At 41.7% G+C, this 21858-nt stretch overlaps 1 protein-coding gene across 1 annotated transcript in view; it reads left to right on the top strand.

Moving 5' to 3' along the window:
• The window catches only part of LOC128636500 (RNA polymerase-associated protein CTR9 homolog), a 741649-nt gene that overhangs the window by 96560 nt on the left and 623231 nt on the right, over positions 1-21858 (top strand). The window contains exon 8 of the mRNA XM_053689508.1: positions 17144-17251. Within this exon, the coding sequence (XP_053545483.1) occupies positions 17144-17251 (108 nt within the window). The remainder of the gene's footprint in view (positions 1-17143; positions 17252-21858) is intronic.

The following is a 21858-nucleotide window of genomic DNA, read 5'->3' as shown; positions in this document are numbered from 1 at the left end:
AAACGTGGTGCTGTAAGATAAAAAATAACTTGGAAGGGTTAGGGTAATTTTGGATGATCGCAGGGGCAACTGGCAATATATTTGTTGATGTGCTTTAAAAAATCTCAAGCAATTTTATAACGATGGAGTGGGAGTTTGCGGTGTGTCATGCGAGCTTATCTTATTAAAAGCCCCAAAATTTAGACTAATCTTTTAGTTGTTTAAGTATCTTTAGTCATGTAGACACATAAATATTGTTGAAGATACAATTCAGATGGTTTCTTATGGGTTTTTTTTGAGATGGAGAGACTTATACTTAATATTCAGTAGTTATATCATATTCAGAAGGTGAGAGAGATCTTCTTTATTGTTCAGCCCTTTTGGGTAGAGGCAGTCCAGGTTAAAAATCCATTTTGATTCAGCTGTTAGTAAATTTTTCTCGAAATCACCCCCTCTCCATCTTTTGTTCACTTTCTGAATGCCTAGGAATTTCAGATCTTTCACATTTCCCTTATGTTTCAGTGTGAAATGTTTATATAATGGTGTCTCTAGGCTACATTTTTCAATTGATAATAGGTGTTCACGTACCCTGTCTCTGAGATATCTTGATGTTTGGCCTACATATTGTAGCCCACATGGGCACTGTAGCATGTATATGACACCTTTATCATGACACCGTATCAGGTCGTGGATTTTGAAATTTTCTCCTGTATTATGACACTTAAATGTTGACGTTTTTATTCCTTGTTTGCATGCCTTACACGATGGACATGGGAAGAATCCTATCACTTTTCTTCCCAAGGCATCTGTCACTCCTGGTTTTTTCTTTCTCTGCATGCTCGGTGCTATTATGCTTTTCAGATTCTTCGTCTTTCTATAGATGAACCTAGGTTTTGGGGGTAATCTTTCTCCTATTAGGATTGACCAATGTTTGATGAAGATGTTTTCTATGATGCATTTGTTTGCACTATATTCAGTGATCATTGGTACATCTAGTGGTCCATTAGGTTCTTCTTTAGATCGTTCTGCTTTCTTCCTGTACTTTGTTAGCTCTGTACGTTCTATGTTGCCCACTTCTTCGATTTTGTTTTCCAATAGACTTTCAGAATAGCCCCTTTCCAAGAACTTGGCCTTTATTATTTGGGATTGTTTCTCCCATCCTTCCTGTGTAAATTGATAATAGGTACCGCCTCGATCCCTTGCTCGTGGGGAATGCAAGTGTACAGCGATGTGACATCACATGTTACCATTATAAATCCTTCTTCCCAGTCTATTTGCTCTAAAAGATTCAGTACCTGGGTGGAGTCTTTTAGATATGAAGGAAGCTGTTTGACATACTTCTGTAGTTTTAAGTCTACGTACTCCGATAAATTGCTACTCAGGGAACTTATTCCTGATATTATCGGTCTCCCTGGTGGCTTTTGTAGGGATTTGTGGATTCTAACCCAGTAGATGTCTACAGAAAAGAACTTGTACGAAATTTAAAGGAAGCTAAAGACATGGGGATATTAAATGACAAAGAGTTCAGCTACATCAATATAAGCCATCCGGTGACTCCGATTATATACCATTTACCAAAAATCCACAAATCCCTACAAAAGCCACCAGGGAGACCGATAATATCAGGAATAAGTTCCCTGAGTAGCAATTTATCAGAGTACGTAGACTTAAAACTACAGAAGTATGTCAAACAGCTTCCTTCATATCTAAAAGACTCCACCCAGGTACTGAATCTTTTAGAGCAAATAGACTGGGAAGAAGGATTTATAATGGTAACATGTGATGTCACATCGCTGTACACTTGCATTCCCCACGAGCAAGGGATCGAGGCGGTAGAATTTTTCCTGAGAAATTACCCTGAAATACCCACCGAACAGATGGAATTTATTCGGAGTAGTATCAGATACATCTTAGATCACAACTATTTCTGCAACAAAGGAACATATTATAAACAAGTCTGTGGAACTGCGATGGGGACCAGGTTCGCGCCAAGTTATGCGAACCTCTATATGGGGAAATGGGAACGCATATTCTGGGAATCCTGCCCAGCAAGCGCGGACCTGGTCCTCTACCGCCGCTACATTGATGATATCCTTAACATATGGAAGGGTACGAAGACAGACTTAGACTTTACAATAGAGGTCATGAACCAAAATTTAAACAATTTGAAATTCACACATGAGTCAAGTACCACAGAGATAGTGTTTTTAGATCTGAAAATTGCTGTGAACAAAGGAAGGATAGAGACTTCCACACACTTTAAGACTGTAGACAGCAACAACTACATACACAGAACAAGCTGTCACCACGACCAATGGAAGACGAACATTCCTAAAGGGCAGCTACTAAGGATTAGAAAAAACTGCTCTACACAGGAAGGATGGGAGAAACAATCCCAAATAATAAAGGCCAAGTTCTTGGAAAGGGGCTATTCTGAAAGTCTATTGGAAAACAAAATCGAAGAAGTGGGCAACATAGAACGTACAGAGCTAACAAAGTACAGGAAGAAAGCAGAACGATCTAAAGAAGAACCTAATGGACCACTAGATGTACCAATGATCACTGAATATAGTGCAAACAAATACATCATAGAAAACATCTTCATCAAACATTGGTCAATCCTAAAGGAGGATGAGGTAATAGGAGAAAGATTACCCCCAAAACCTAGGTTCATCTATAGAAAGACGAAGAATCTGAAAAGCATAATAGCACCGAGCATGCAGAGAAAGAAAAAACCAGGAGTGACAGATGCCTTGGGAAGAAAAGTGATAGGATTCTTCCCATGTCCATCGTGTAAGGCATGCAAACAAGGAACAAAAACGTCAACATTTAAGTGTCATAATACAGGAGAAAATTTCAAAATCCACGACCTGATACGGTGTCATGATAAAGGTGTCATATACATGCTACAGTGCCCATGTTTTGTCTACAATATATAGGCCAAACATCAAGATATCTCAGAGACAGGGTACGTGAACACCTATTATCAATTGAAAAATGTAGCCTAGAGACACCATCATATAAACATTTCACACTGAAACATAAGGGAAATGTGAAAGATCTGAAATTCCTAGGCATTCAGAAAGTGAACAAAAGATGGAGAGGGGGTGATTTCGAGAAAAATTTACTAACAGCTGAATCAAAATGGATTTTTAACCTGGACTGCCTCTACCCAAAAGGGCTGAACAATAAAGAAGATCTCTCTCACCTTCTGAATATGATATAACTACTGAATATCAAGTATAAGTCTCTCCATCTCAAAAAAACCCCATAAGAAACCATCTGAATTTTATCTTCAACAATATTTATGTGTCTACATGACTAAAGATACTTAAACAACTAAAAGATTAGTCTAAATTTTGGGGCTTTTAATAAGATAAGCTCGCATGACACACCGCAAACTCCCACTCCATCGTTATAAAATTGCTTGAGATTTTTTAAAGCACATCGACAAATATATTGCCAGTTGCCCCTGCGATCATCCAAAATTACCCTAACCCTTCCAAGTTATTTTTTATCTTACAGCACCACGTTTAATAATTTTCTATCTCCTCTGACGTTCAGTATTGACTAAAGTGGAAAGTGAATAGATATGTAAAGATATAAGGAGTATTTCCCTTAAACTACAGCTATAGTTTTCTACACAAGGGCCGATATAAGTTACAATTAGATACAAGAATTAGGTTATCCAACCCTTGACTGTACATTAGATACATAGGCCTAGATTTGGAGTTCGGCGGTAGCCGTCAAAACCAGCATTAGAGGCTCCTAACGCTGGTTTTGGCCGCCCGCTGGTATTTGGAGTCAGTGATTAAAGGGTCTAACGCTCACTTTTCAGCCGCGACTTTTCCATACCGCAGATCCCCCTACGCCATTTGCGTATCCTATCTTTTCAATGGGATCTTTCTAACGCCGGTATTTAGAGTCGTTTCTGAAGTGAGCGTTAGAGCTCTAACGACAAAACTCCAGCCGCCTGAAAATAGCAGGAGTTAAGAGCTTTCTGGCTAACGCCGGTTCATAAAGCTCTTAACTACTGTACCCTAAAGTACACTAACACCCATAAACTACCTATGTACCCCTAAACCGAGCTCCCCCCACATCGCCGCCACTCGATTAAAATTTTTAACCCCTAATCTGCCGACCGCCACCTACGTTATACTTATGTACCCCTAATCTGCTGCCCCTAACCCCGCCGACCCCTGTATTACATTTATTAACCCCTAACCTGCCCCCCACAACGTCGCCGCCAGCTACTTAAAATAATTAACCCCTAATCTTCCGACCGCAAAGCGCCGCCACCTACGTTATCCCTATGTACCCCTAATCTGCTGCCCCTAACACCGCCGACCCCTATATTATATTTATTAACCCCTAATCTGCCCCCCTCAACGTCGCCGACACCTGCCTACACTTATTAACCCCTAATCTGCCGAGCAGACCTGAGCGCTACTATAATAAAGTTATTAACCCCTAACCCGCCTCACTAACCCTATAATAAATAGTATTAACCCCCTAATCTGCCCTCCCTAACATCGCCGACACCTAACTTCAATTATTAACCCCTAATCTGCCGACCGGAGCTCACCGCTATTCTAATACATGTATTAACCCCTAAAGCTAAGTCTAACCCTAACACTAACACCCCCCTAACTTAAATATAATTTACATCTAACGAAATAAATTAACTCTTATTAAATAAATGATTCCTATTTAAAGCTAAATACTTACCTGTAAAATAAATCCTAATATAGCTACAACATAAATTATAATTATATTATAGCTATTTTAGGATTAATATTTATTTTACAGGCAACTTTGTAATTATTTTAACCAGGTACAATAGCTATTAAATAGTTAAGAACTATTTAATAGTTACCTAGTTAAAATAATAACAAATTTACCTGTAAAATAAATCCTAACCTAAGATATAATTAAACCTAACACTACCCTATCACTAAAATAATTAAATAAACTACCTACAATTACCTACAATTAACCTAACACTACACTATCAATAAATTAATTAAACACAATTCCTACAAATAAATACAATTAAATAAACTAGCTAAAGTACAAAAAATAAAAAAGAACTAAGTTCCAAAAATTAAAAAATTATTTACAAAAATATAAGAAAAATATTACAACAATTTTAAACTAATTACACCTACTCTAAGCCCCCTAATAAAATAACAAAGACCCCCAAAATAAAAAATTCCCTACCCTATTCTAAATTAAAAAAGTTACAAGCTCTTTTACCTTACCAGCCCTGAACAGGGCCCTTTGCGGGGCATGCCCCAAGAATTTCAGCTCTTTTGCCTGTAAAAGAATAAATACAATACCCCCCCCCCAACATTACAACCCACCACCCACATACCCCTAATCTAACCCAAACCCCCCTTAAATAAACCTAACACTAAGCCCCTGAAGATCTTCCTACCTTGTCTTCACCATCCAGGTTCACCGATCCGTCCTGAAGAGCTCCTCCGATGTCCTGATCCAAGCCCAAGCGGGGGGCTGAAGAGGTCCATGATCCGGTCAAAGTCTTCATCCAAGCGGGGCAGAAGAGGATCTTCCATCCGATTGAAGTCATCATCCAGGCGGCATCTTCTATGGTCTTCCATCCGGAGCGAAGCGGCAGGATCCTGAAGACCTCCAGCGCGGAACATCCATCCGGACCGACGACTGAACGACGAATGACTGTTCCTTTAAGGGACGTCATCCAAGAGGGCGTCCCTCGAATTCCGATTGGCTGATAGGATTCTATCAGCCAATCGGAATTAAGGTAGGAATTTTCTGATTGGCTGATGGAATCAGCCAATCAGAATCAAGTTCAATCCGATTGGCTGATCCAATCAGCCAATCAGATTGAGCTTGCATTCTATTGGCTGATCGGAACAGCCAATAGAATGCGAGCTCAATCTGATTGGCTGATTGGATCAGCCAATCGGATTGAACTTGATTCTGATTGGCTGATTCCATCAGCCAATCAGAAAATTCCTACCTTAATTCCGATTGGCTGATAGAATCCTATCAGCCAATCGGAATTCGAGGGACGCCATCTTGGATGACGTCCCTTAAAGGAACAGTCATTCGTCGTTCAGTCGTCGGTCCGGATGGATGTTCCGCGCTGGAGGTCTTCAGGATCCTGCCGCTTCGCTCCGGATGGAAGACCATAGAAGATGCCGCCTAGATGATAACTTCAATCGGATGGAAGATCCTCTTCTGCCCCGCTTGGATGAAGACTTTGACCGGATCATGGACCTCTTCAGCCCCCCGCTTGGGCTTGGATCAGGACATCGGAGGAGCTCTTCAGGACGGATCAGTGAACCTGGATGGTGAAGACAAGGTAGGAAGATCTTCAGGGGCTTAGTGTTAGGTTTATTTAAGGGGGGTTTCTGGTTAGATTAGGGGTATGTGGGTGGTGGGTTGTAATGTTGGGGGGGGTATTGTATTTATTCTTTTACAGGCAAAAGAGCTGAAATTCTTGGGGCATGCCCCGCAAAGGGCCCTGTTCATGGCTGGTAAGGTAAAAGAGCTTGTAACTTTTTTAATTTAGAATAGGGTAGGGAATTTTTTATTTTGGGGGTCTTTGTTATTTTATTAGGGGGCTTAGAGTAGGTGTAATTAGTTTAAAATTGTTGTAATATTTTTCTTATGTTTGTAAATATTTTTTTATTTTTTGTAACTTAGTTCTTTTTTATTTTTTGTACTTTAGCTAGTTTATTTAATTGTATTTATTTGTAGGAATTGTGTTTAATTAATTTATTGATAGTGTAGTGTTAGGTTAATTGTAGGTAATTGTAGGTAGTTTATTTAATTAATTTATTGATAGGGTAGTGTTAGGTTTAATTATATCTTAGGTTAGGATTTATTTTACAGGTAAATTTGTTATTATTTTAACTAGGTAACTATTAAATAGTTCTTAACTATTTAATAGCTATTGTACCTGGTTAAAATAATTACAAAGTTGCCTGTAAAATAAATATTAATCCTAAAATAGCTATAATATAATTATAATTTATGTTGTAGCTATATTAGGATTTATTTTACAGGTAAGTATTTAGCTTTAAATAGGAATCATTTATTTAATAAGAGTTAATTTATTTCGTTAGATGTAAATTATATTTAAGTTAGGGGGGTGTTAGTGTTAGGGTTAGACTTAGCTTTAGGGGTTAATACATTTATTAGAATAGCGGTGAGCTCCGGTCGGCAGATTAGGGGTTAATAATTGAAGGTAGGTGTCGGCGATGTTAGGGAGGGCAGATTAGGGGTTAATACTATTTATGATAGGGTTAGTGAGGCGGATTAGGGGTTAATAACTTTATTATAGTAGCGCTCAGGTCCGCTCGGCAGATTAGGGGTTAATAAGTGTAGGCAGGTGTCGGCGACGTTGAGGGGGGCAGATTAGGGGTTAATAAATATAATATAGGGGTCGGCGATTTTAGGGCAGCAGATTAGGGGTACATAGGGATAACGTAGGTTGCGGCGGTTTACGGAGCGGCAGATTAGGGGTTAAAAAAAATATGCAGGGGTCAGCGATAGCGGGGGCGGCAGAATAGGGGTTAATAAGTGTAAGCTTAGGGGTGTTTAGACTCGGGGTACATGTTAGAGTGTTAGGTGCAGATGTAGGAAGTGTTTCCCCATAGGAAACAATGGGGCTGCGTTAGGAGCTGAACGCTGCTTTTTTGCAGGTGTTAGGTTTTTTTTCAGCTCAAACAGTCCCATTGTTTCCTATGGGAGAATCGTGCACGAGCACGTTTTTGAGGCTGGCCGCGTCCGTAAGCAACTCTGGTATCGAGAGTTGCATTTGCGGTAAAAATGCTCTACGCTCCTTTTTTGGAGCCTAACGCAGCATTTGTTAGAACTCTCGATACCAGAGTTAAATTTATGGTGCGGCCAGAAAAAAGCCCGCGGAGCGTTAACAGCCCTTCTACCGCCAAACTCCAAATCTAGGCCTAAGTTTGTAGGTAGGTTCCATCGCCCACAAACCACCATACAGAGATCCAACGACATCTCTATATACTTGACTCATTTTCATGATCCAAACATCTTCTCTGCATTTGATCAAATACGAAAGATAGCAAACCTCCAGACAAATCCTTTGTCCCTACAACCATACATAGCATAGTCAGGCAATGCTTGTATAACTAAGCTTATAGCCAAGTCAAACTATTTTGTAGCTTTAAATATCAAAATATTAAAATAACTGACTCAACCTCTATAGGAGACCAGATATGACTCCTTTTAGGCTAACGAATCAATGAGTCTCCCAGTTCTAATGATCCATCCCTCATATTTAAACAGGAAAGGATATAGGAGTATCCAATACCTCCATAAACTGACGTATTGGCGACTTTCATATTGGTGTCTTTCACTTGGGGATTAAGACACCGCTGAAGCACAAGGGTGCTTTATTCATACAATCACATTAATAATTGAGACAAAGACAACTGAATAATAAATGTTTTTATTATACACTCTATGGACAACTTTCCGTAGATAAACATAAGCCGAAATTGTTAATAATTCATGTAAATACCATGTATATATAAGAATTACCATGTACATATCGACTATTCTTTACTATAGGAACAGCGTTAGTTCCCCACCAGTATCAGCATTAAAGAGACCAGATCCCTACAATTCTATCTAGTAATATAGAGGTACCTCAAACATATACTAGAGGGCCCGGACTAAAGATATAACATCACAACATAATTCTACCGCAACTCAGATGTCTTGTACATCACAAATACAACAAGTAAACTGTCTCGTTATGATCTTGAGAAAGGTACTGTATACATAGCTACAACCAATGGGAAGTTACCGTAAGCATAGCTATAACCAATGGAAATATAAGAAGTACTTTCGAAGTGTGAGATAACATAAACAAACCCTCCCTCAGACGCCCAGTGTGACGTCACAGCCAATCACAAGGTCCGAATATCAGATCAAAAAATTACGGACAAATTAAATGATATAAAACCAAAAATTCGACATTTAAGATTCCAAAATCAAATACAGCTATAGCAAAAATATAAAAGATAAAATAGATAAGGGTTGGAACGATTACAAGTTCCGTAATACCAAAAACCGGAAGTGACGTCACAAACGGATTGGCATTGTAATGATAACGATCGGATTGAAATCCTTTATTTATATCAATATAAAGGACTCTTGTGTGTATTTATATATGACAATCCAGCAAGTACAAATAAGAAATGAAGCACACATTTTATTAAATATGCTTATTTACACAATATAAAGTACAGCGGAAACCGGAAGTACACTAGAATAACAATAACACTTCCGGATCTTAAACTTTAAAAGGCTACCGTCCCCACCAAACCACAGTCTTGATAAAGGCCTACCACGGGCCGAAACGCGTTGACTGGATGGTAAGCCTTGTTCCAATATTCTCAATTTTGTTAAAACGTTATTGTGCAATGTTGTTGTTCTTTTTTTCCTTTCAGGTCACTATTGGATTTTAAAGATTTTAAAGACACCTTTTGAGAACCTCACATAGCCATTGGCTATCGATCACTACTTTGAGAAACCTTATTTCTCCAACATAGGTGTGTCCGGTCCACGGCGTCATCCTTACTTGTGGGATATTCTCCTCCCCAACAGGAAATGGCAAAGAGCCCAGCAAAGCTGGTCACATGATCCCTCCTAGGCTCCGCCTACCCCAGTCATTCTCTTTGCCGTTGTACAGGCAACATCTCCACGGAGATGGCTTAGAGTTTTTTAGTGTTTAACTGTAGTTTTTATTATTCAATCAAGAGTTTGTTATTTTGAAATAGTGCTGGTATGTACTATTTACTCAGAAACAGAAAAGAGATGAAGATTTCTGTTTGTATGAGGAAAATGATTTTAGCAACCGTAACTAAAATCCATGGCTGTTCCACACAGGACTGTTGAGAGCTACTAACTTCAGTTGGGGGAACAGTATGCAGTCTCTTGCTGCTTGAGGTATGACACATTCTAACAAGACGATGTAATGCTGGAAGCTGTCATTTTCCCTATGGGATCCGGTAAGCCATGTTTATTACGATCATAAATAAGGGCTTCACAAGGGCTTATTAAGACTGTAGAATTTTCTGGGCTAAATCGATTCATTATTAACACATATTTAGCCTTGAGGAATCATTTTATCTGGGTATTTTGATATAAGAATATCGGCAGGCACTGTATTAGACACCTTATTCCTTAGGGGCTTTCCCAAAGCATAAGCAGAGCCTCATTTTCGCGCCGGTGTGGCGCACTTGTTTTTGAGAGGCATGGCATGCAGTCGCATGTGTGTGGAGCTCTGATACTTAGAAAAGACTTCCTGAAGGCGTCATTTGGTATCGTATTCCCCTTTGGGCTTGGTTGGGTCTCAGCAAAGCAGATACCAGGGACTGTAAAGGGGTTAAAGTTTAAAACGGCTCCGGTTCCGTTATTTTAAGGGTTAAAGCTTCCAAATTTGGTGTGCAATACTTTTAAGGCTTTAAGACACTGTGGTGAAAATTTGGTGAATTTTGTACAATTCCTTCATGTTTTTTCGCAATTGCAGTAATAAAGTGTGTTCAGTTTAAAATTTAAAGTGACAGTAACGGTTTTATTTTAAAACGTTTTTTGTACTTTGTTATCAAGTTTATGCCTGTTTAACATGTCTGAACTACCAGATAGACTGTGTTCTGAATGTGGGGAAGCCAGAATTCCTATTCATTTAAATAAATGTGATTTATGTGATAATGACAATGATGCCCAAGATGATTCCTCAAGTGAGGGGAGTAAGCATGGTACTGCATCATTCCCTCCTTCGTCTACACGAGTCTTGCCCACTCAGGAGGCCCCTAGTACATCTAGCGCGCCAATACTCCTTACTATGCAACAATTAACGGCTGTAATGGATAATTCTGTCAAAAACATTTTAGCCCAAATGAACACTTGTCAGCGTAAGCGCGGCTGCTCTGTTTTAGATACTGAAGAGCATGGCAACGCTGATACTAATATCTCTGAAGGGCCCCTAACCCAGTCTGATGGGGCCAGGGAGGTTTTGTCTGAGGGAGAAATTACTGATTCAGGGAACATTTCTCAACAGGCTGAACCTGATGTGATTGCATTTAAATTTAAGTTGGAACATCTCCGCATTCTGCTTAAGGAGGTATTATCCACTCTGGATGATTGTGACAAGTTGGTCATCCCAGAGAAGCTATGTAAAATGGACAAGTTCCTAGAGGTGCCGGGGCTCCCAGAAGCTTTTCCTATACCCAAGCGGGTGGCGGACATTGTTAATAAAGAATGGGAAAGGCCCGGTATTCCTTTCGTCCCTCCCCCCATATTTAAAAAATTGTTTCCTTTGGTCGACCCCAGAAAGGACTTATGGCAGACAGTCCCCAAGGTCGAGGGAGCGGTTTCCAATTTAAACAAACGCACCACTATACCCATAGAGGATAGTTGTGCTTTCAAAGATCCTATGGATAAAAAATTAGAAGGTTTGCTTAAAAAGATGTTTGTTCAGCAGGGTTACCTTCTACAACCAATTGCATGCATTGTCCCTGTCGCTACAGCCGCATGTTTCTGGTTCGATGAGCTGATAAAGGCGGTCGATAGTGATTCTCCTCCTTATGAGGAGATTATGGACAGAATCAATGCTCTCAAATTGGCTAATTCTTTCACCCTAGACGCCACTTTGCAATTGGCTAGGTTAGCGGCTAAGAATTCTGGGTTTGCTATTGTGGCGCGCAGAGCGCTTTGGTTGAAATCTTGGTCGGCTGATGCGTCTTCCAAGAACAAGCTACTTAACATTCCTTTCAAGGGGAAAACGCTGTTTGGCCCTGACTTGAAAGAGATTATCTCTGATATCACTGGGGGTAAGGGCCACGCCCTTCCTCAGGATCGGCCTTTCAAGGCAAAAAATAAACCTAATTTTCGTCCCTTTCGTAGAAACGGACCAGCCCGAGGTGCTACGTCCTCTAAGCAAGAGGGTAATACTTCTCAAGCCAAGCCAGCTTGGAGACCAATGCAAGGCTGGAACAAGGGAAAGCAGGCCAAGAAACCTGCCACTGCTACCAAGACTGCATGAAATGTTGGCCCCCGATCCGGGACCGGATCTGGTGGGGGGCAGACTCTCTCTCTTCGCTCAGGCTTGGGCAAGAGATGTTCTGGATCCTTGGGCGCTAGAAATAGTCTCCCAAGGTTATCTTCTGGAATTCAAGGGACTTCCCCCAAGGGGGAGGTTCCACAGGTCTCAGTTGTCTTCAGACCACATAAAAAGACAGGCATTCTTACATTGTGTAGAAGACCTGTTAAAAATGGGAGTGATTCATCCTGTTCCATTAAGAGAACAAGGGATGGGGTTCTACTCCAATCTGTTCATAGTTCCCAAAAAAGAGGGAACGTTCAGACCAATCTTAGATCTCAAGATCTTAAACAAGTTTCTCAAGGTTCCATCGTTCAAGATGGAAACCATTCGAACTATTATTCCTTCCATCCAGGAAGGTCAATTCATGACCACGGTGGATTTAAAGGATGCGTATCTACATATTCCTATCCACAAGGAACATCATCGGTTCCTAAGGTTCGCATTCCTGGACAAGCATTACCAGTTCGTGGCGCTTCCTTTCGGATTAGCCACTGCTCCAAGGATTTTCACAAAGGTACTAGGGTCCCTTCTAGCTGTGCTAAGACCAAGGGGCATTGCTGTAGTACCTTACTTGGACGACATTCTGATTCAAGCGTCGTCCCTTCCTCAAGCAAAGGCTCACACGGACATCGTCCTGGCCTTTCTCAGATCTCACGGATGGAAAGTGAACGTGGAAAAGAGTTCTCTATCTCCGTCAACAAGGGTTCCCTTCTTGGGAACAATAATAGACTCCTTAGAAATGAGGATATTTCTGACAGAGGCCAGAAAATCAAAGCTTCTAGACTCTTGTCGGATACTTCATTCCGTTCCTCTTCCTTCCATAGCTCAGTGCATGGAAGTGATCGGGTTGATGGTAGCGGCTATGGACATAGTTCCTTTTGCGCGCATTCATCTAAGACCATTACAACTGTGCATGCTCAGTCAGTGGAATGGGGATTATACAGACTTGTCTCCGAAGATACAAGTAAATCAGAGGACCAGAGACTCACTCCGTTGGTGGCTGTCCCTGGACAACCTGTCACAAGGGATGACATTCCGCAGACCAGAGTGGGTCATTGTCACGACCGACGCCAGTCTGATGGGCTGGGGCGCGGTCTGGGGATCCCTGAAAGCTCAGGGTCTTTGGTCTCGGGAAGAATCTCTTCTACCGATAAATATTCTGGAACTGAGAGCGATATTCAATGCTCTCAAGGCTTGGCCTCAGCTAGCGAGGGCCAAGTTCATACGGTTTCAATCAGACAACATGACAACTGTTGCGTACATCAACCATCAGGGGGGAACAAGGAGTTCCCTAGCGATGGAAGAAGTGACCAAAATCATTCTATGGGCGGAGTCTCACTCCTGCCACCTGTCCGCTATCCACCCATCCCAGGAGTGGAAAATTGGGAAGCGGATTTTCTGAGTCGTCAGACATTGCATCCGGGGGAGTGGGAACTCCATCCGGAAATCTTTGCCCAAGTCACTCAGCTGTGGGGCATTCCAGACATGGATCTGATGGCCTCTCGTCAGAACTTCAAAGTTCCTTGCTACGGGTCCAGATCCAGGGATCCCAAGGCGGCTCTAGTGGATGCACTAGTAGCACCTTGGACCTTCAAACTAGCTTATGTGTTCCCGCCGTTCCCTCTCATCCCCAGGCTGGTAGCCAGGATCAATCAGGAGAGGGCGTCGGTGATCTTGATAGCTCCTGCGTGGCCACGCAGGACTTGGTATGCAGATCTGGTGAATATGTCATCGGCTCCACCTTGGAAGCTACCTTTGAGACGAGACCTTCTTGTTCAGGGTCCGTTCGAACATCCGAACCTGGTTTCACTCCAGCTGACTGCTTGGAGATTGAACGCTTGATCTTATCGAAGCGAGGGTTCTCAGATTCTGTTATCGATACTCTTGTTCAGGCCAGAAAGCCTGTAACTAGAAAGATTTACCACAAAATTTGGAAAAAATATATCTGTTGGTGTGAATCTAAAGGATTCCCTTGGGACAAGGTTAAGATTCCTAAGATTCTATCCTTCCTTCAAGAAGGATTGGAAAAAGGATTATCTGCAAGTTCCCTGAAGGGACAGATTTCTGCCTTGTCTGTGTTACTTCACAAAAAGCTGGCAGCTGTGCCAGATGTTCAAGCCTTTGTTCAGGCTCTGGTTAGAATTAAGCCTGTTTACAAACCATTGACTCCTCCTTGGAGTCTCAATTTAGTTCTTTCAGTTCTTCAGGGGGTTCCGTTTGAACCCTTACATTCCGTTGATATTAAGTTATTATCTTGGAAAGTTTTGTTTTTAGTTGCAATCTCTTCTGCTAGAAGAGTTTCAGAATTATCTGCTCTGCAGTGTTCTCCTCCTTATCTGGTGTTCCATGCAGATAAGGTGGTTTTACGTACTAAACCTGGTTTTCTTCCAAAAGTTGTTTCTAACAAAAACATTAACCAGGAGATTATCGTACCTTCTCTGTGTCCGAAACCAGTTTCAAAGAAGGAACGTTTGTTGCACAATTTGGATGTTGTTCGCGCTCTAAAATTCTATTTAGATGCTACAAAGGATTTTAGACAAACATCTTCCTTGTTTGTTGTTTATTCTGGTAAAAGGAGAGGTCAAAAAGCAACTTCTACCTCTCTCTCTTTTTGGATTAAAAGCATCATCAGATTGGCTTACGAGACTGCCGGACGGCAGCCTCCCGAAAGAATCACAGCTCATTCCACTAGGGCTGTGGCTTCCACATGGGCCTTCAAGAACGAGGCTTCTGTTGATCAGATATGTAGGGCAGCGACTTGGTCTTCACTGCACACTTTTACAAAATTTTACAAGTTTGATACTTTTGCTTCTTCTGAGGCTATTTTTGGGAGAAAGGTTTTGCAAGCCGTGGTGCCTTCCATTTAGGTGACCTGATTTGCTCCCTCCCTTCATCCGTGTCCTAAAGCTTTGGTATTGGTTCCCACAAGTAAGGATGACGCCGTGGACCGGACACACCTATGTTGGAGAAAACAGAATTTATGTTTACCTGATAAATTACTTTCTCCAACGGTGTGTCCGGTCCACGGCCCGCCCTGGTTTTTTTAATCAGGTCTGATAATTTATTTTCTTTAACTACAGTCACCACGGTACCATATGGTTTCTCCTATGCAAATATTCCTCCTTAACGTCGGTCGAATGACTGGGGTAGGCGGAGCCTAGGAGGGATCATGTGACCAGCTTTGCTGGGCTCTTTGCCATTTCCTGTTGGGGAGGAGAATATCCCACAAGTAAGGATGACGCCGTGGACCGGACACACCGTTGGAGAAAGTAATTTATCAGGTAAACATAAATTCTGTTTTTCATTTTTTATTATTATTTTTTATTTTTCATTTTTCATTCATATTGTGCTAATCCACTTTTTTAATGTGTTAAATCCACATTCTTTTTCACATTTTTTCACGATCGTCACCTTAGGATATGTGAATGTTGTTTTTTCTCACGTTAACTTTCAACTTTTAATTCTTTGATTTTTTCAATCAACTTTTACATTCTAATTTTGCATTTTTTATTGTTTGCACCATGCACACCATCACCCACTAGGATTTTATTACTATTTTTTGCATCACTGACTTAATCTAAACTGTATAGCACAACTCAACAGCAGCTTTTGGAAAATTTGCAAGCTCTACATCTCATATTCCACACGTCGCACTCAAAACATCAAATTTGACTTAATGGTTACACTTCCATCCTGATGTGCTGCTGCGCTTAATTCCTCCATTTCTATCGATATAGACACTTCATACCTACATAGGAGCAGCACGAACAATTCTAAAATAGAGTCTTATCCATTCTTGGACCTATCTCCACTCTAAACACTTGTATTAATATTGCACTATACCCCGCCGTGGGTTTAGACATCTGTGTAGGACCATTAATGTTTTAAGAAACGTTTTAACGCTATTTTAAACATTTTAAAGTTTATTATTGATATTTATAGTTTCATGGATCCATGACCTATAATTTTACTTTAATTTTATTTTTTATGTGATTTACCTGTACCTATTGTTGTAATAAACTGTTCAAGTACTTAATCCGAAGTATATCATTACTACCCCCTGCCTCCGTATTAAGGCGCCTTAGGGATCACCCTCTTTTTTCACATTATTTTTAAAGCTTTGAAATTAAGACTTTAAATGCTAAACAGCATTATAAACCTAATAAAATAATCACACAACACAGACTTTACTTGCATTTTTCTGCAAACAGTTCTTTCTATGCATTCCAATCTTGACTGATTTATAGACAGGAAGATCTTGTTCCTTTGCAAGCTACTCGATAGCTCAGGTCTGGTTAAACTGATTAATTTCAGCTTGCTTGGCTTGCATATCTTTGCTGCAACGCAAGCGGATAGCTCCACCTACTGGCTATTTTAATCAATGCACTGCTTCTCAATGCTTTTCAATAGCAGTCACATGACTGAAAAAAAGGTTGTAAACCGAGGGCCACCTGTATATATATATATATATATATATATATATATATATATATATAAATAAAAAAAACTATGCAATATACTTTCATTATTTATTTTGTCCCCTTTTCCTGTAATTCCATTCTGACATTGTGAGCTTTTCAGTTCCTGTTAGAAATGGAAGTGCAGAACACTGTTATATTCCACACAGTTATTGGCTGCACACTAGTGACCTATTTAAAACTGTCCCTAATTGGCTACAGCAGAGAAGGTAACCTAAGTTACAACATAGCAGCTCCCATTGTTTTACAGGCACTAAAACGTTACACTTACTTGGTCAATATTTACACAACTAATGAAGCTTTAAAAATACATCTACATGTTGTTCTCAGACTAATGTTTTCTTTGAATGCTTCATTCTATCTAGCATTTGCTTAGTGTTTAATGTCCTTTCAATGGTAATTTAAAGAAAACAAATGAATACTGACAAATGTTGTCAGTATTTTTTCGTTTTCTTTCACTATTGTTGGGGCATTCATTTGGATATTTGCATAGTACCAAGTACATTTGATAATAGAAGTGAATCTAAAAGTGCCTTACAATTACATGTTCTTGCAGGATTACAGCAAAGTACAACAATTGGCCCTCCACGCATTTCACAACACAGAGGTAGAAGCCATGCAGGCAGAAAGCTGCTACCAGCTCGCCAGATGCTTCCAGGTGCAGGTAAACAAGCAATGCCCAATGCTAGAGTTTTCTTCTTAAAGGGATACTAAACCCAAATTTTTTCTTTCATGATTCAGATAGAGTATGCAATTTTAAGCAACTTTCTAATTTACTCCTATTTTCAAATTTTCTTCGTTCTCTTGCTATCTTTATTTAAAAAGCAGAAATGTGATGCATAGGAGCCGGCCCATTTTTGGTTGAGAACCTGGGTTATGCTTGCTTATTGGTGGGTAAATTAAAGCCTCCAATATAAAAGCGGTATCCATAGTGCTGAACCTAAAATGGGATGGCTGCTAAGATTTACATTCCTGCTTTAAAAAAAAAGATTGCAAGAGAACAAAGAAAAATTGATAATAGGAGTAAATTAGAAAGTTGCTTAAAATTCCATGCTCTATCTGAATCACAAAATAAAATTTTTTTTGGGTTCAGTGTCCCTTTAAATGGGAAGAGTCCGCAGCTGCATTCATTACTTTTGGGAATTCAGAACCTGGCCACCAGGAGGAGGCAAAGACACCCCAGCCAAAGGCTTAAATACCTCCCCCACTTTTCTCATCCCCCAGTCATTCTTTGCCTTTCGTCTCAGGAGGTTGGCAGAGAAGTGTCAGAAGATTGAAGATAGTCTCTTAGGGAGGGTAGTACTCTTCGAAATGGGACTGGAGTTTTAAGTAATCCTGTCAGCCTCTCAGTGAGAGCATGGATGAAAGTTAGAGTCCGGAGATGCAGGGGGAGTTCTTCTGCAAAACCATCCTGATTCATATTAACAGCTCCTGGGCAATCAGCGTTGACGTGTTTCGCTGATTGCCTTTATTCACTCAAGTCCATGTCAGAAGCGATACTACTATCTGTCACACTTGAAGGGCCGTGTTCCTGTTCCACGGCGTAGATTCCGGTAAGATTGTTTCATTTTATTTCAATATGTAAATGTAATGTTAACGAAATAAGCCAGGGTCCCAGTGGGACTCCTTTATCTTAAATTAAATCAAGGGTTAATATCTCCTGAGGGGGGTTATTGAACTGGGGGATACTTTAATCATGTTTGTTATGTGATTTTGTCTGCTAATGTGTAGTGTTACTTTGGCTCATTGCTCTTCGGACATAACAGACTTATATCATCAGTTTGCGCGGTCTTATGGAATGGTGCCCTTTTTTTTTTTTGGCTTACACAATGCACCTCATCACTGGGTGTGGTCACGTTGTATTCCATTTCCGCACCTTGACCGTGTGGCGACGGAGGGAGTCTGTTCGTTAGTGGTCTGGTTCACTGGTGGTGGTGAGTGTAAGGTGCCTTTAGTGTTTGTCCATAATTAGATCTCCAAGTTATGGAGGATTCAGATTTTTTGGAGACAGATATCTCCGATTCGAAGTATACGTCTTGCGATGAATATGAAATGGCCCAGGTTATCCATGCCCATCAGTTATGTGCCGATTGCCGTTCTAGAGTACTCTCTTCCCCCGACTCAGGGAATTTAGAGTGTGCTGAGCCATCCGCCCCTGAGGATTCCATGTCCTACGAGGCACATGCCCCATAACCTTCCTTTGCTACGCAAGCAGGTGTCCCTATGGCCGTTACTCCTCCGGAAGGCGGCTTGTTTCCTCCAGAGATTACAGCACGGTTCCGCATGGCCATATCTATGGCTTTGGCACATTTATATCTCCCTAGAGAGGTATTTTAAAGATACTGTCCATCTTCTGTTAACCGGGTTCCGTCGGGCGTGGGATTGCCTGAGTCACTTAGACCTTCTGGGGAAGTGATGGCCTCTGAGGCTTCACGGGCCCTACCCTTGGGGCCGGGGGTGTCCATTGACCCGGCGGGGGATCATTTTGCCTTCCGTTATAGACTGGCACGTCTGCGTGTTCTACTAAGGCTTGTTTTGGCGGTGCTGGAGGATTCCAGCCCTACTGGGCCGAGGGATCCTCGGTCTTCTGTGCCAGATGGCAGACTGGGTTAGATGTGTAGGGATGAAGACAATCTCTTTAACGTCTCCGCATTTTTCTTTCTTTTAAGTATCTGTTCCAGTTCTGAGGTTGGGAGGATGGGGCCTTTAATCAGCTGGTCCGGTTGGCATGTTGTTTTCCTTGGGCGTTCACCCTCGGATGAGGGTTTCGTTTGGTTTGGTTCGTGAAGCTCATGTCTGTTATAATTGTCCGTTGTGGGAACATTTCTTTTCTGGAACTGTTACTTGCGATTTTGTGGTCGGGTGTGCACTTCCTTGGAAGCTGAGCGTTCTCTATGATTATAGTTTATGTTATCGACCCATTTGGGGTTTCATTTTTTCTTGGACCTTTGACAGTTCAGGGGAGTTCCGTGTACCAGGCAGGTACTGGTCGGGCGCTAGCTGCTATTCCTTATGGTCCATGTCACCCACGGGGTGCCGGTGTGCTGGTTATCTTGTTGGGTGTTGAGTCGTTCACTTTGATGAAGTGTTCGTGTTATGTTTGTTTTATCCAATTACTCCAGGGGGTGTTTTCGTTTTCTTATACGTCAACCTGCTCCTCAGTGAACAGAGTGTCAGAGGGTTTGTGCCTCTACCCTTTTCCTTAGGTTGGGGTCCGGGTGCAGACCTATCTATGTCTCCTTGTGGATTCGGGAGGTCCTTGGCCTAGGAACCGGAGTTTCCCCATTCCCAAGGGTTGGGAGGTCTGGATGACCGCTGGACAGCCCGAGTACCAGTTTGGATGACATTTTTTTTTCTATCTTGGTATCTTACTGGTGTCTGTTTTTCTTGTGGTAGTCACCGGTACCTATTGAGGTTGCTGGGACTGCTTTTTTCCCTTTTAGGGTGGTACGGTCATCTGGGTTCGGTAGTGCGGATGTGTTCGTCTTACCTTGTTTCTGCATATCGTACGTTCTAATAAGAGGGAGCGCAGGTGTTGAGTTTCTCCCCGGCAACCGCCCCTGGTTCGCTCTGCATAGGAGTTGTGCGGTTTTCTGTGGTCTTCCGTTTGCGGTACAGGGATTTCCAAGAGGGTGATCCTGTGAGGATTTTGTCTCTCCGTTTAAGGGGCTTGTTTAGCCTGCCGGGTAGCCTAGTGGGTTACCAGTTACCCACATGGCTAAGGTTGCGAGTTTGAATCTGGCTTTTGTTAGGTGTTCTCCATTATTATTATTATTATTATTATTATACTTTATTTATGAAGCGCCATCATATTCCGCAGCGCTGTCCATGGATACAGATCATTTAAATAAAACAATAGTATAAAACTTCTAAGACTAAGAGACAGGACAGAATTTACAAACACATACAGGAGGAATCGAGGGCCCTATTCCCGTGGGAACTTACAATCTAGAAGGGTAGGAGGTTGAGACACATGAGGTGAGGACTGCAAGATTGAGAAAGATGTTAATGCAGAGTTAGAGGAGGAAAATGTTGTTAGGTAAAAGGAATATTATTGAGTTGGGTGGTAGGCTTCTCTGAACAGAAAAGTCTTCAGAGAGCATTTAAAGGAAGAAAGATTTGGGCAAAGCCTGACAGCACGAGGGAGAGTGTTCCAGAGGGTAGGTGCTGCACGACAGAAGTCCTGCAGTCTTGCATGAGAGGAGGTGATAGTCGCAGAAGCAAGGAGCAGGTCATTGTTGGATCTCAGTGGGTGGGCTGGAGTATACTTGTTGATTAGAGATGATAGGTAGAGGGGAGCAGAGTTGGTGAGTGCTTTGTATGCAAGGGTGGATCAGTCTGGCAGAGGCATTTAGGATGGATTGAAGAGGGGAGAGGCGGGAAAGAGGAAGGCCAGTAAGTAGTTTATTGCAGTAGTCAAGTCGGGAAATAACAAGGGAGTGGATTATTTGCTTTGTGGTGTTAGCGCACAGAAAAGGTTGAATCTTGGAAATGTTGCGTAGATGGTTGCGGCAGGATGTAGAAAGCGATTGGATATGGGGGGTGAAGGACAGATTTGAGTCAAGTGTAAATCCGAGGCAGCGGACTTGGGGCGATGGGGAAATGGTGATGCCGTCAACAGGGATAGAGAAGTCACAGGTCGGCGTAGAGCTTGAGGGGGGGGGGGATAAGAAGGAGCTCAGTCTTGGACATGTTAATCTTTAGGTGGTGAGAGGCCATCCAGGAAGAAATACCAGATAAGCAGTTGCTGACATGAGAAAGGACAGAGGGAGAGAGAGCAGGGGTGGAGAGGTAGATCTGGGTTTCATCAGCATAGAGGTGATATTTGAAGCCATAACTGTTGATAAGTTTACCCAGTGAAGAAGTATAAATGGAGAAGAGTAGAGGACCCAGAACAGATCCTTGAGGTACTCCAACAGACAGAGGCATTAGAGAGGAGGAGTCATTGGCAAATGACACAGAAAAAGACCTGTAAGAAAGATAAGAGTGAAACCAGGAAAGAGCAGTGCCACAGAGGCCAAAAGAGCTAAGGGTCTGTAGGAGGAGGGGGTGGTCAACTGTGTCGAAGGCAGCTGAGAGATCAAGTAGGATGAGTATGGAGTAGTGGCCAATATTTTTTGCAGAGAGAAGATCGTTCGTAACCTTGGTAAAGGCAGTCTCAGTTGAGTGTTTGGGGCGGAATCCGGATTGCAGGGGGTCAAGCAAGGAGTTGGCGGACAGGGGGTTAGGCGATTATAAACTAGTTTCTTTTGCATGATGTACCAAGTCCAC

The sequence above is a fragment of the Bombina bombina genome, chromosome 7, assembly GCF_027579735.1.
Source record: "Bombina bombina isolate aBomBom1 chromosome 7, aBomBom1.pri, whole genome shotgun sequence".
In the NCBI taxonomy this organism is placed as follows: domain Eukaryota; kingdom Metazoa; phylum Chordata; class Amphibia; order Anura; family Bombinatoridae; genus Bombina; species Bombina bombina.
The sequence above is the reverse complement of the archived record's forward strand: the minus strand, read 5'-3'. Positions and strand labels throughout refer to the sequence as shown.